This window comes from Neolamprologus brichardi, chromosome 6 (genome assembly GCF_056152115.1).
Source record: "Neolamprologus brichardi isolate AB-2024 chromosome 6, ASM5615211v1, whole genome shotgun sequence".
Taxonomy (NCBI): Eukaryota; Metazoa; Chordata; class Actinopteri; order Cichliformes; family Cichlidae; genus Neolamprologus; species Neolamprologus brichardi.
In genome coordinates this window covers 26,372,089-26,385,272 of record NC_142109.1, presented here as the reverse complement: position 1 = coordinate 26,385,272, position 13,184 = coordinate 26,372,089, and the positions used below count along the sequence as shown (strand labels likewise).

The following is a 13,184-nucleotide window of genomic DNA, read 5'->3' as shown; positions in this document are numbered from 1 at the left end:
ATCGTTTTATATAGGCTCAAATTTCTTTAAAGCAGTGCATTTTTCATCAATCAAAAGTTTGTGTGTGCGTGAGTATAATTATATATCTATGTGAAGTGATTTAGATGGATCCCACTACAATCGTGTGCCAGACAATGCTACACAGTCAGCGCAGAAGTGTGCAGGCAAGCAACATGAGATGCGTTCATAGTTGTAGGACAAAAGTCAGACAATGTAGACAGTCAATAATAAAAGATCACACTCTGTAAATACGGCATATGGTGGCCTACACAATTAGCGCGGCTTTTCTAAATCACCGCCCACATCGCAGATCTGTTCAGCGATGAATGAAATTAAACAAAGAGGCAATTCAAGCAATTCAAGCAACAGTGTCTCGCTGCTTCAAAAGCACATAATGAAACCTTGAATCTGAGCTGAATAATCAATGCTCTAGACCACTTAGACACTACTACAAGTGACTCGACAACACACTCCAAACAAACTCATCTTTAGTGTATATGGTGGCATACAAGCAACATTTCAAGTTGCTTGTCGTTCATTCACTTATTTTTTCGCCTTTCTTTTATTCCAGACTGTTTGGACACTGGGTAATAAGTCACTGTACATGTTTACTTGTAATTCAGTGTATTTTTACCACAATTTGTCTGAATTAGATCAAATAAATAATTTTTCTTGCTAGGCGCCTGAGTGTGATTGTTCCAACATGAAATTGCTACCATACTAATGCAAAGAAAGCATGCTTATCATGTTTAATATGTTAGTTTAATTTGGCTTATTCACTCTAAATGGTAAGGCATATGGAATATTTGATACTAACCCAAAGAATCACACAAATTATGGTTATCTATCAATTAAACTTCATTTTTATCTGTATAGTGCCAGTTCATAGATCATAGAATATTAGAGGAACTCCAACAATCAGGCAATCGTATATGAGCAAATACTTGGCAACAGTGGGGAGCAAAATGTCCATTTTAACAGGAAGACCTCCGGCATTGGTTGCACTGTATGACCTTGTACTGTCTCTTTATTGTAGAAGTCTGTCTTGTTTGGAGTGGTTTTCAGTTTTGCAATTTTGCACTCAGACTGGGAGAAACACAAATTTATCCCAGTGTGTTTTAATATAACTGGAATGACAAATAAAGTGAACTTGAAGTTGACTTGAGTGGAACTGTAGTCAGAGAGGGACAGGCATCTGCTCTTTCGGGGTAAGGGGGAAAAAAGACAGGAAAGTGGAGCACAGACAGACCACAGTTTGATGATGATGAAGTGAAAAATCAGGGGGTCACTGCGTGTGCACTTCACTGCAACAGCACCACACATTTCCTTAAAAAATATCAGGATAATCTATCCAGCAGTTGCTGAGATATTTTGAGTCGAGCAGTGTTGTGGGTGACGCAGATTAATGGACTGACTTTGCCATATGACAATAGCGAGGCTAAGAATGTCTTTATTGTAGGCTTTTCAAAAGTGGGATATATTTAAAGGTAAACGTTTACATCAGTCGGGCATGCTGATTGTCACCGCAGTTTTAGCACCTTGCTGTGAAAAGTCACAACAACAAAAATGTGTTTTCACCCTTCCAGGCCTGCTGCTCACACTGAGCTTTAGAAGAGCTTAATTTCCCTGCGGTGGTCAATATGCAAAAGCAGCCATGTTTACGGTACAGTGCAAACTCACCTATGCATGTGCTCCAAATCCTCATCTGTGTTTGAGCATAATCTGTGTTTGCTGAGTTGACAGACGGGGCCGTGCACAGTGTCAGCGCAGACTTATCAGCGTAGCTTTATCAGCTCTTCAAACAGGCCTCTCTTGTAAGCTCTTGAACACAAGCACGCACACGCCACCCACATGCCACACACACACACACACTTCAGAGGGCAACTTGCTTCAATTCAAAGTTAAAACGTTATTGCTTCTTTAAAGATTCACAAATACATTAAATAAGCATAATAAACATTTATTACCTTGTTTATCATATTCTTATTCATGGCGGCTCAACGCTTATTTGATTCAGCTGCAGTGAACACAGGGTGGTGCACAATAGCAAAGCACACGTTACTGATCCTTGAGAGTCAAAACACCTTAGACATAAGAAAAATACATTTGATATTAATCCACAAGTTTGCCATGGATAATTGCTGTTGTGTCAAATGTCAAAGTTGTGGAACCACTTTTCAATGACTTTTGCAAAAGTCCTTAATTCCCCAATTCATACATATTGTAGTCAATTTGCATGCTGTGAATTTAAGCCCTGCTACTGTGGTTACACAGTTGCCCAGCATGGTTTCAAATTTAGCATTACTGTACTTCTTAACTTAAGACGAATGTAATGTGATTCTGATCTGATCTGATTTCACTGCAAACATTAGTAATTTACAACTGGAAAAAGCTCTAGATTTCATATTTTCCTACACATCAGACTAATCTGAAGAGTTTGGTTGCTGGACTCTACAAATATAGATGTGGACCAGGATGCACAAGTTAGGCACTGAGAGCAGTTCATTTGTTTCAAAGACAAAGTAAGACGTTCTGCTACTATCAGACAGGATGTACAAGGTCTAACCAGAACAAAAAATGCTGTATTTTATAGTATAACCCAATACTGAATACGGGTTTTAGTGTCCCATATGCATACCGTCATGTCAAACCCATTCCCCCCTATTTAAGGCCTGCATTGAAGTAATTAACTGTCGGTTTAATCAATGGTAATAATAGGAAAGACTGCCATATTTGATCTTCTAACCTGAAAACTTGACTCATCTGAAGTTCCAGTCAACAGACACATCAGATATGACGGAGTGTGGTGCAGGATATCCACAGTCAGGAAATGATATTTCAAGCAAAACAAAAAAGGAACCACGCCGATTAATATCTTGTTCTTCTGTGGGTGTTACTGTAATTAATGCTTTATAAGCACAAACTGTTAATTTAAAAGCGCCAGTTAAGCGCGTGAAGAGGCGTGAAGATAATCACCCAGAAAACATTCAGTTATTCCCTCTGACCAGATGCAGCGAAGCTTCGTACTTATTTATGGAAACCACCAATCAACAAACACTGATCGAGGAAGGTAACAGAGTCGAGCTTAAAACGATCAATCTGGTTTGGCAATTGTGTCGTATTATTATGGTAAATTAAGATCACTTTTAAAAGGTTTATTGCTGCCTGTAAACTTGATATGAGGTTAATTATACTTTAGCTTTTAGCTTAAGCTGAGTGCTGACTAATATTGGAAAACTTATGTTATTTGATTAGTTATTTGAGTTACTTATTTTCCAGTTAAATGCATAAAAACCAAGTACTTGTAATAAAGTATTACTGTAGCTATATATATATATTACATTTATAACATTTTTGTATGGTTCCTTTTAATGAAGAACAGTAAAACTGGCTTAACTTGCAAACTAGACCAGGCAACGACAGCATACCTTTCTCTTATTTTGATAAATGATATTTCTGTTTGTGAATAACAAACAGTTTTTTGTTTTGTTTTTTAACTGAAACCGCCACAAACACTGCCATTGACAAAATACTGTTAATGTACTATATTTATTTAGGTGTAAGTAGTGCGCTGCTTTTATTGTGAAAACGTGCTGCCCCCCACCCCTCCCCAGCTTTAAACGTTTCTCTTTTTTTAAACTTTAACTTACAAAATGCTGTTCATGCGTTTTTAAGTGATCCTGTTTCTATCCCGTGTTTTTTTCGGAGTCATTATCCTTTACAAAGCAGCGAGGTGACGTTTTTTTTTTGGAGGGGGGTGAAAAATGTTTTACTGTCTTTGCGTTTCTTGAAAAGCAAGACCGGAAACCATGTTTTTTAAACTGTGGTTTGCTTTACAGGCTCCTCGGTCACAACCAGCACACCAGCTGGGGCGCGGATTTCAGTCACAGCGAAGACCCCTGGAAGCTGCAGGAGAGGAGATACCACGTTCGCCTGGATAAGACCGCGAAAGCAGCCACAAACCTGTATGTGTTTATATCCACCACACCAACTCCAGCAGAGAGCTTTATCAGGGAGGGGGGAGAGAAAGGGTGGCACCAACGACGGACGGAAGAGGACGCACCACAGCCAGAGCGCACAGTGTTGTGTTTGTTGGACACACACATGCCAGCGAAAACTAGCACTATCCAGACCTAAGGAATTGCTTGAGATTAGAAGTCACCGCTGTTTGGTGGGTGGGTTTTTTTTTTTTAATCCCACCGAGGAGATCCAAGAGTTTTCTGTATTGCTCTGGGGATTTTCGCCTTCTTTGCTCTAAGGGAATGCGAGGGGAGGAAATCCAGCCTCAGCTCCAAATATCTAGAGACTCTTAACTGGGTCTCCTCTCCAAACGCAGGAAATACGGCCTGGGATAAAAGTTTGGGAGCTTTTTGGAAAGTGGAGGAGGTTTGTGGCTGACGACTTGCACACGTTTTGCGACTTTTTAAAACCGGGAACGTTTTCTGCTTTTGGCGCTTCTGGTTTTCTACAGAGGAGGTAGAAGAAACGCATTAAGATGTTACACGCTGTCGATGTTGTTATTTGCAACAGTTTTGATCATCACTATTTATAGACCAGCCTGTTCCGACCGAGGGTGTTCCTCATAGCTGTATGTTTTGCCAACTGCGCGCAACAAGTTGCAGACACTCCCAGCAGAGGCAAACCTACGCTAATTTGGGCCAGCGGATGGTAGCCTATTTTCTGCTCTTCTCTGTTCTGATCATGCGTCTTTGAATAGCGCATACCCCCTCCCCGAGCCCCTCTTTGGAAGGCAGAGGGGAAACAAACGGTGGAGATCCGGAGAGGGAGTTCAGGAAAGGACGGGGCTGGATCCGTGGGAATAGGCCTGCCTGTCAGGCCTCTTATGATCTGGGTTTTGGACTGGACAGGACTGCGAAACAACTCGGTGTGGAATATTTGCAAGGGCCCGCTGTAAAGATAAAAGGGGAATATATGGGAATAAGAAATGCAAATCCTTAGCAGCCTGAGCCATGCAGTGACAGTGGATGTAGTGGAAGGTAAAGCCGCATTCATTACAGAGCTCAAACTTTAAAAAGGAAATAAGGGAATTAAACGTTTGCCCTTATTTTAGGCAAACAAGAATTTAAATATTTAGTACTTAAAAACATACATTCTGTGTAAAGGGAGAATAAAGCTCATACATTACTTTTTTGAAAACAGTTTACTTCTTTTGATCCTTTACAATGAGGGAATTTAAAGTGTCCACGCGTTTTTGTGTCAGCACTACTTGTTCATAACACAGACTTTAGAGTTTTTTGTTGTTGTTTTTAAAGAAGGAGTGTAAAGGGATCATTTGTCCGCATGTTGTGGAGATAAGAAGGGACAGAGTAACTTTTGTAGCCAGACGCCTGTTGACAGTCTAAATCTAGCATCTGCTCACACAATAAACATTCGCCTTGAATGCTTTCCCCCCTACCAAACAAACATTGCTATTGTGGAATGAGGGAACTCGTAAGGGTTTTTGTCCGTAACGGCATCTAACTGTAATGTCAGTAGTACCGAAATATTGCGCACACTCAGAGGAGGTCATTTCCAGTCATGTAACGACAGGGCCGACTTGATAAAGGCACAAAAACAGATGCATCACTAAAGGCTCCTTTCCGAGAAGGATGTTCTATTCAGGAGGCAGTAAGAGTGATGACGGTGTTTTTACCGCAGCTGGAGAGAAAGCCGGGCTCATACCCAGAGCCTCTTTGGAGAAGGATACATGTAATGTGAGTACTGACGCAAACCCGGGGTCGGATAATGGACTGCTCAAGAAACTGGAACGGCGCGTCTTATGTGAGTGAGTGTGCGGGCTGCTGCGTGCGTAGCAAATACGTCTGTCCCGTGCTCACCATTCATGCAGTGTGATTATTCCAACAAACACCTTTGCTCTCGCTTCCCCTCTGTCTGCCTGTTTGTCACTCCATCACCGCCGCCTCCTCCCTTCTCCGCGTGCCACTTGTGCACACACGGCGCCCACGCACCGCGTCTAATTGCCTGAGCAATCATCGGGAGATCAACATAAAATATTAATATCTGACACCTCGTCTCCGCGTCACACCAGTCAATATGGCCACTCTACAGCATCATCGGCAGCTTCTTATGCGTGACACGGAGGTGGCATGCGACTCCAGCGGGGACGGCGCCGTGACAGTGCGGATTACCAACAGCGCGCCACGTGTGCATCAACATGAGCCCCTGAGGGCTGCCAACAGTGGAGGAGGAGCGGCTGCTGCCCGTGGGGCTGTGAATAAAACGAACCCTAACACCCACAAATGCAGCATCTCCTCCAGCTGCAGCTCGGCAGACTCCAGACCGGCTGTGACCTCCACATCCAGAGTTCACAGGAAGGTACCGCAACTGTTTGAACGCTCTGCTGCTCAGTGCTGGGACCCCAAGTTCGACTCTCCCATCCTGGAGGAGGCGTGTCAAGAGAGGTGCTTTCCTCAGACCCAGCGGCAGTTTCGTTATGTGCTGTTCTACCTGGCAGTAGCATCTGTGGTCTGGGGGGTGTACTTTGGGGTCAGAAGTGACTGCTGCAACCCCGTCACCTTCCTAACCCCTACAGCCTTCTTTTTAGTCTTACTAGTGCTCCTTTTTTTGTTTACTTTCACAAAGTCATACACGTTGCTGTACAACCAAACCTCCTTGCTCCTGATAGCGTTTACCTTTGCCATCACATTAGCTCCACAGATACAAACCGATGGCTACACTGGGCTGGAGAGGGCCGGTGGTGGGAATGCCTCACATCCCTCACAGGACAGCACACCAGTATGTTCATCCCCTTGTATTTCCTCTGTGGGAACCTTTTCTTTGTGCATGGAGGTGCTGTTGATTTTATATAGTGTCCTCCATGTCCGCCTGTATGCCTCTGTGATGTTGGGGCTGCTGTATTCTATATTATTTGAGGCATTAGGATGGCTGCCGTTCCTTCAAAAGACTTCTGACACTCTCCATTGGCTGGGACCCGCCAAAGCTCTGCTCCATTTGTGTGCCCATGTGATTGGCATCCATTTGTTCATTATGTCAGACGTGCGTTCTCGCAGCACGTTTCTCAAAGTGGGCCAGGCTATCATGCATGGCAAGGACTTAGAGGTGGAGAAGGCCTTGAAGGAGCGCATGATCCACTCAGTCATGCCGCGACCGGTCGCAGACGAGCTGATGAAGCAGGGTGACGATGAGGGCGGTGGTGAGAACTCTGGAAAGAGATATTCCTCTGGTGCCTGCTCAGCCTCAGCAGTTTCAGTGAGTGGCGGAGGGGGCAGTGGAGCTTCACAATCCCAAAGTGTCACAAACTCCAAGAATAACCCCCACAACAATCACAAACGCAAAAAGACCTCAATCCCTAGTGGGCAGATAATATTTAGGCCTTTCAACATGAAACGCATGGACCCTGTCAGCATCCTTTTCGCAGACATTGTGGGTTTTACCAAAATGTCTGCCAACAAGTCGGCACCGGCCTTGGTGGGCCTTCTCAATGACCTTTTTGGACGTTTCGACCGGCTCTGTGAGCTAACCTGTTGTGAAAAGATCAGCACTCTGGGTGATTGCTATTACTGCGTAGCAGGCTGCCCTGAGCCCAGACCGGACCACGCCTACTGCTGTGTAGAGATGGGCTTAGGCATGATCCAGGCCATCGAGCAGTTCTGCCAGGAGACACGTGAGACGGTCAGCATGCGCGTTGGAGTCCATACAGGCACCGTCCTGTGTGGGATTCTTGGAATAAAACGCTTTAAATTTGACGTATGGTCAAATGATGTCAATTTGGCTAACTTGATGGAGCAACTGGGTGTGGCAGGAAAGGTTCACCTATCAGGAGCCACTGTGGGATTCCTGGATGACCGTTACCTGAGAGAAGATGGACGTGTGGCAGAGAGAGCCGGGCCGAGCGTGATGGAGAAACTGAAGGGTAAGTGGTCGTTCAGCTCTCGGTGAGTTCTTTCTTTGCATGACAGTCACACAGAGAGGGTTGCTGCCTTTGAATTCTGCTTAGACGTGGATTATTATTTTAAAAGATACATTAACAAATTGAAGATTACCAGTTGGTTTATCTTCAAAGTTCTTTGAGTTTGTAACATTTGCACTGAACACTGGACTGGCATAAAGAGCTAATTAGCTGCTAAACAGCAAGAAAAGCGGGCTATCACATTTCAATAAATTCATACAGGTGGAAGCTTGAGAGCTAACTAATCTTAGCACTTGGTCATTGCGAATGAGTAGGGTCACTGCATGTCTAGACAGCACTAAAATATGTTATCTGACCAGTTATTCCTGTTGAAACAATCTACCCGCAGAAGTGGGAGATCAACCTTAAAGACTAAGAGATTAGAGCACCAGGAAGAGAGACAAGTTTTGGTTTCTATCAGTTGGATGTCATTCAAGTAGTAGTAAGTTAATATGTTGTCTCTGCACGTGGGATCTTTGACTAAACCACTGCAATACATTTAAACTCTTATACAGCATTCAATGCATATTTATAATGTCACGTTGTTCCTCAAGGACATATATCACCCTCTCCATCAATACCCTAATTATGACAGTAATTGTTTTGTGGGGATAAAAGTGCTATTTGGGAGCACAAGTCTGCAGACAGAGTCTTGTGTTATTGTGATTAGAACCTTTTAATCTCCCAAAACAACAAATGGATTTGAAGTCCTCACTACAGGCAGGAAACATGCATAATATTGACATAAATGGATGCTTGTGGCACAAGGGTAACAGGATAAGTTTAGGCATATACAGCAGAGATGGCTTAGATTTGTGAGCGTGACTGATACACAAAGTTTACGTTTGATCAAGCAGTTCCCATGAAGTCAAACAAGGTCAACGTGGCTGCGCAAATCAGGCACTCTTTATTTAAACCCAGTTTCTAACCATCTGTTTTGTGCTCCTCAAAGAAAATAACCTCCATACGTGACTTTTGTTTTCTCAGCGCTCTCAGTCAGTGCTGTGTTTGCTGCATATTTCTGACTGTGTTTGGGATTTGTTGTCGCGGTCGGGCAGCAGGAGCTGGAGATAGTGGTTGATAATAGCAGGACCGGCTGGCTTTACTGTTCTGAGGCAGGTATTCTGTTGGATTCCTCTGGATTAGGCAGGTGTTCGTCGTAGTGTGACCACCATTTGTAGGAAAAGGAGGTGATAGGTTGGAAAGACTAGACAGACAGCAGAGAAAGGGTTAAAAGTATGGGCCGAAATTGAAGCTTTATGCAACCTGTTCAGCATTTACAGGGTTTGGAGTCCACGAGTAAATGATTCATAAAGTTTGCTGAGGAAAAAAATGTATAGGAATTTTTTTTGTATTTGGTGGTTTAGGAATCGCAGCAATTCATACAGTTGTGTGTTCTTAGGAGTGGGCTTAGCAGGATTAAAGAGCAGGATATCTTATTTAGTCCGGTTAGTTGCAATAGATTGCTTAGTCATTTATCATGTGAAAAATAAACAGTGATTGTCACAGCCTCCCAAATACCAATGCTCGAGCCTTTTCTCTGCTGGTGGTGGTTTGATTAAGTTAGGACTCTTAAGACAAAACATGACAGACTTCTTTCATAATTTTTGATAATTAAAAAATGATAAATTGCGATAATATGACACATAACCACCGGACATATCTTTTCCTACAGACACACAGAGTGTGTCTCAATAGTCTGCCGAAAGCGGCATCAGTGGAACTAATCTATCCAGCAGGGAATTCCTCGTGGGCCGTCTAATCTTGGGTTGCTTGTGAAAAGAGACTGTCTGTTCTATTGTCAGGCCTTATGTCAGAGCGTATTCACACTTGGCTCTAAATGGTGCCATCACTCTCTATTTCTAGACTGGCGAACAGTGACAACATGAGATATTGACAAGCAGCTTTTGTTGAGGGAGAGAAAAGTGGAGAATGACATCTAGTTTCCTTCTGAAACATAAACCATTTCCTTCCTTCAGGGAGGGAGATGAGAATAACAGTTTGCTTCTGTTGCAAAGAGAAAGAGATGGGTTTTTTTGTTTGTTTTTTTTTGTTTTTTAAAAGAGCAAAAAAGATCCAGACTGGATTTTTAGAGATTGTGCTGATATGGATAAACTGACAGAAATTGCATTTGTACTTAATCAATATGTAATTTTAAAAAGGGAAATGCATTAATTAACTTCCCAGCTATGTATTTTACAAACAGCTTAATGAATCATCTGCTCAGCTGTGATGCATACTGTGCTGACGACAGTGCCAGGTGAAATGCATTTGGAACTACTCAGATTACAGCAATTTTCACGGTTTTCCGGTGCATCCGGTTCAGGATCATTTCCACAGTTATCCTTTCTCATGAGTAGCACAGAGCGGGAAGTAGTCTGCTTAAGACGCAGTCATTACTGCGTCTTAAGCAGTAATTAACATTAATGCAAACAATCCATGTGGTTTAGGGAGAGAGGGAAGGGAGCTGCCTGGATAAAGCGTGCAGGAAACGCCCACACGCTAGCAGCAAATGCAACAAAATTCACACCTTTGCACATCTTCTGCACTTTTAAATCACTTAGACTTGAGAGCTGGCAAGATGAAGACCAGCTAATCAGGCAACATTTGACATTTCTGTTCTCATCTGCATGTTCAGAGCTGCAGTGCATGTGTGATTGCAGAGCAGTGATACTATTTGTAAATTACCCACCAGCTTCTTTTTATGCATTTTGTTCCGTGCAGCGGTGCACATCGACGTGTTTGTGTTTCAGAGAATCTCAATGTAGAAACTTTTACTGAGAAATATTGTGTGAATATTAGATTGGAGAAAAAGGCAGGTAATGAGAAAGGTAAGAATCGGCAAGCTAACCAACTTTTGTAGCTTTTCCCAGTGTTAGTTTTCTCACCTTAAACCAGAGATTTGTAAAGCTGCCAGAATATTGTGCTCTTTAAGACATCTTTGACTCTGAAGGTAAACTGTTGCAACTGCTGTAGCCAAATGTTCCCATTTGGACATTTTTCTCAATTTATTGTGTGGTTATGGCCTCTCTCATCGTCATCCTGTCACTGTCTCCAAGCTAGCTTTTTCTGATATACTGCTTATTGACTTACTGTGAAATGCTAACTGAGCTATCCCATTTCTCAACGTTCCCTTTGTTATCCATACGCCTCAATTTCACACACACAACCCTAGTCAGTTATTGGGTTTGAAAATAGGTTACAGAGTAGTTATTAATCCCCGGTACCTTTAATCTCAGACAGTTGCGAAACTGAGATTTTATGATTCACGGTGTCCGTTCTCCTTGTCTGACACCGTCGCTGTTAGCGCGAGTGATTAATTCTGTGCGTTTCTTCGGTGTTCTCTGTCTGTAAGCTGCGTTTCCCCCTCCTCTTCACCCCATGTCGGGGTCTTCTTCCCTTTCATGTACCACATCTCTCTCTCTGCTTTGCCTCATCCTCACTGTGTAACACATTCATTGCCTCAGTCTCCCACCTGTCACCCAGGCCTGTACATGTGGTCCTGTTGTGTAACAGTGCTTTAGTGCTGTCTGCTGTCTGTCTTTAGTCACAGCTTTGCTATAGATCCTTCGCTAGGCTGAATGAGCCGGCTCCGGTGTCATGCTTCCATTCATTCTCTCTCACTGAAACACCACTTGCCATTCTCTCCTTTACAAATACACAGCCTGTATCAGAAATGCAGTTTGTGCAATGGATGACGCTGCTGCAAATCACATCTCAGTGCACCGTGAGGAATCTGTTTTCTTTACAACTTGCCTTACTTGAAAGAAGAAGAAGAAGTCATAATTATTTTTTTTTAACTATGTGGTAGTTATAGCAGCGCTTCTTAAGTTACCAGTAATAAAGTTAAAGCGCTTTCACGTCCTGCATCCTGCATTTTGGGTCCAAATCCTCCCTCCAGCTCAGTGGTACATGACAACTTCCATTTACCTTTGCTCATTTGATGCATATCTATTCACACCCACAACTGAAAAGCTCCAAATCTACAGCAACTTTTTATTAAAGCCCATTAGGCCTGTGTGTGTTGCTGTATTTCTTTCCTGTGCGTGTGTGGTTTTTTTCTGCTTGACCCTTTTGATGTTATTGTTCGTGCTGTCAGATTTTACACGCAGTTTATTTCCAGCGAGATGATTTTTGCATTCTCAATTTTCCTGCTTCGCCTCGTATTTAAATCCTGCTTGTGTCACTGATTGCTCTGCTCAAATGCTCGTGTCGCCTCCGTCCTCTCTAATCCAGGCCTGCCATATCTCTTTTAGCTTCAAGCACACAAACACGCTCAGATTTCACTGCAGGTGGTGAGGGAAGCACATTTCTGTCGCGTATTCGTGTTTAGCCAGTTTCTATATCCCTGCTTTATCTCTTGCGCTAATGCGCAATGTTTTTACTTTACAGTACAATATAGCAGCCTGTTATACGTCTGCTAGACTCGAGGTATCGGCCTTGAACTGTTCTCATGGTATCATGGCGTAGCGCCTTTTCAGTTTCGATATGCGTCTAAACGTGGTGCCCGTGTGTACACATATTTGTGTGCTTGCACGTGTATACATGCAAGCTGCATGCATTTGGCTTTTTCCCACACACACTCGCACACATATTTACAAACTGGTCCATCCTACTCTTGCATAGAGTTTCAGTGGAAAGTCCATGCCCTCAGGCTGATTAGTCTTTGCTAAATCAAACATGTCACCTAAATATGCAGTTGCAAACAGCAGATCCTTAGCCGTACCAGGCCAGCCCCAGTGTGTCACGGGGCTGGCCGTTTGTATTCTTTTCTCTATATTTGGCGTCAACCACTGTTTTCTGGAAGTAAAGGTGACTGGCTCATTTTCAGCATTTCTATTAATCTCAGATCTTACACGCTTGCAAAATCATTTACTGTGAAAGCCACCGTGCACGGTCCTCCTATCTGTCTCAACACGATCGGGGTATTCATGGGTCAAGTGACAAAATCTTTTTCCAAATCCAAGTTCCAAATCTCATGCAAATACATTAAAAAGCTGCCCAGACAGTGACTTTCACACTATGTCAAAACAAGCTTTCCTTGGCTCATTAATTACATGTAATGTATATGAACTCCATTTGAGCTGTTTCAGTTTAAAACCATGGTGTTTTCAAGCCTTACTGGAACACTTGAACAGTGATTTAATTAGTTAGAGTTTTGCCAGTATAAAGAAGTATATTCTGGATTTGCTGATCATTTAGCTCAGCGGTCCCCAACCTTTTTTGCGCCACGGACCGGTTTATGCCCGACAAT

At 43.0% G+C, this 13,184-nt stretch overlaps 1 protein-coding gene across 2 annotated transcripts in view; it reads left to right on the top strand.

Annotated features, from left to right (window-relative positions):
* Nucleotides 1–3,843: 3,843 nt before the first annotated feature.
* adcy9a (adenylate cyclase 9a) overlaps nucleotides 3,844–13,184 on the top strand; it is a 44,276-nt gene continuing 34,935 nt past the window's right edge. The window contains exon 1 of one of the 2 annotated variants that reach the window (XM_087841923.1): nucleotides 3,844–7,894. In XM_087841923.1, coding sequence (XP_087698049.1) covers nucleotides 6,055–7,894 — 1,840 coding nt within the window. In that variant the 5' untranslated portion in view covers nucleotides 3,844–6,054. The remainder of the gene's footprint in view (nucleotides 7,895–13,184) is intronic. The other variant, XM_087841925.1, reaches the window with a different exon arrangement.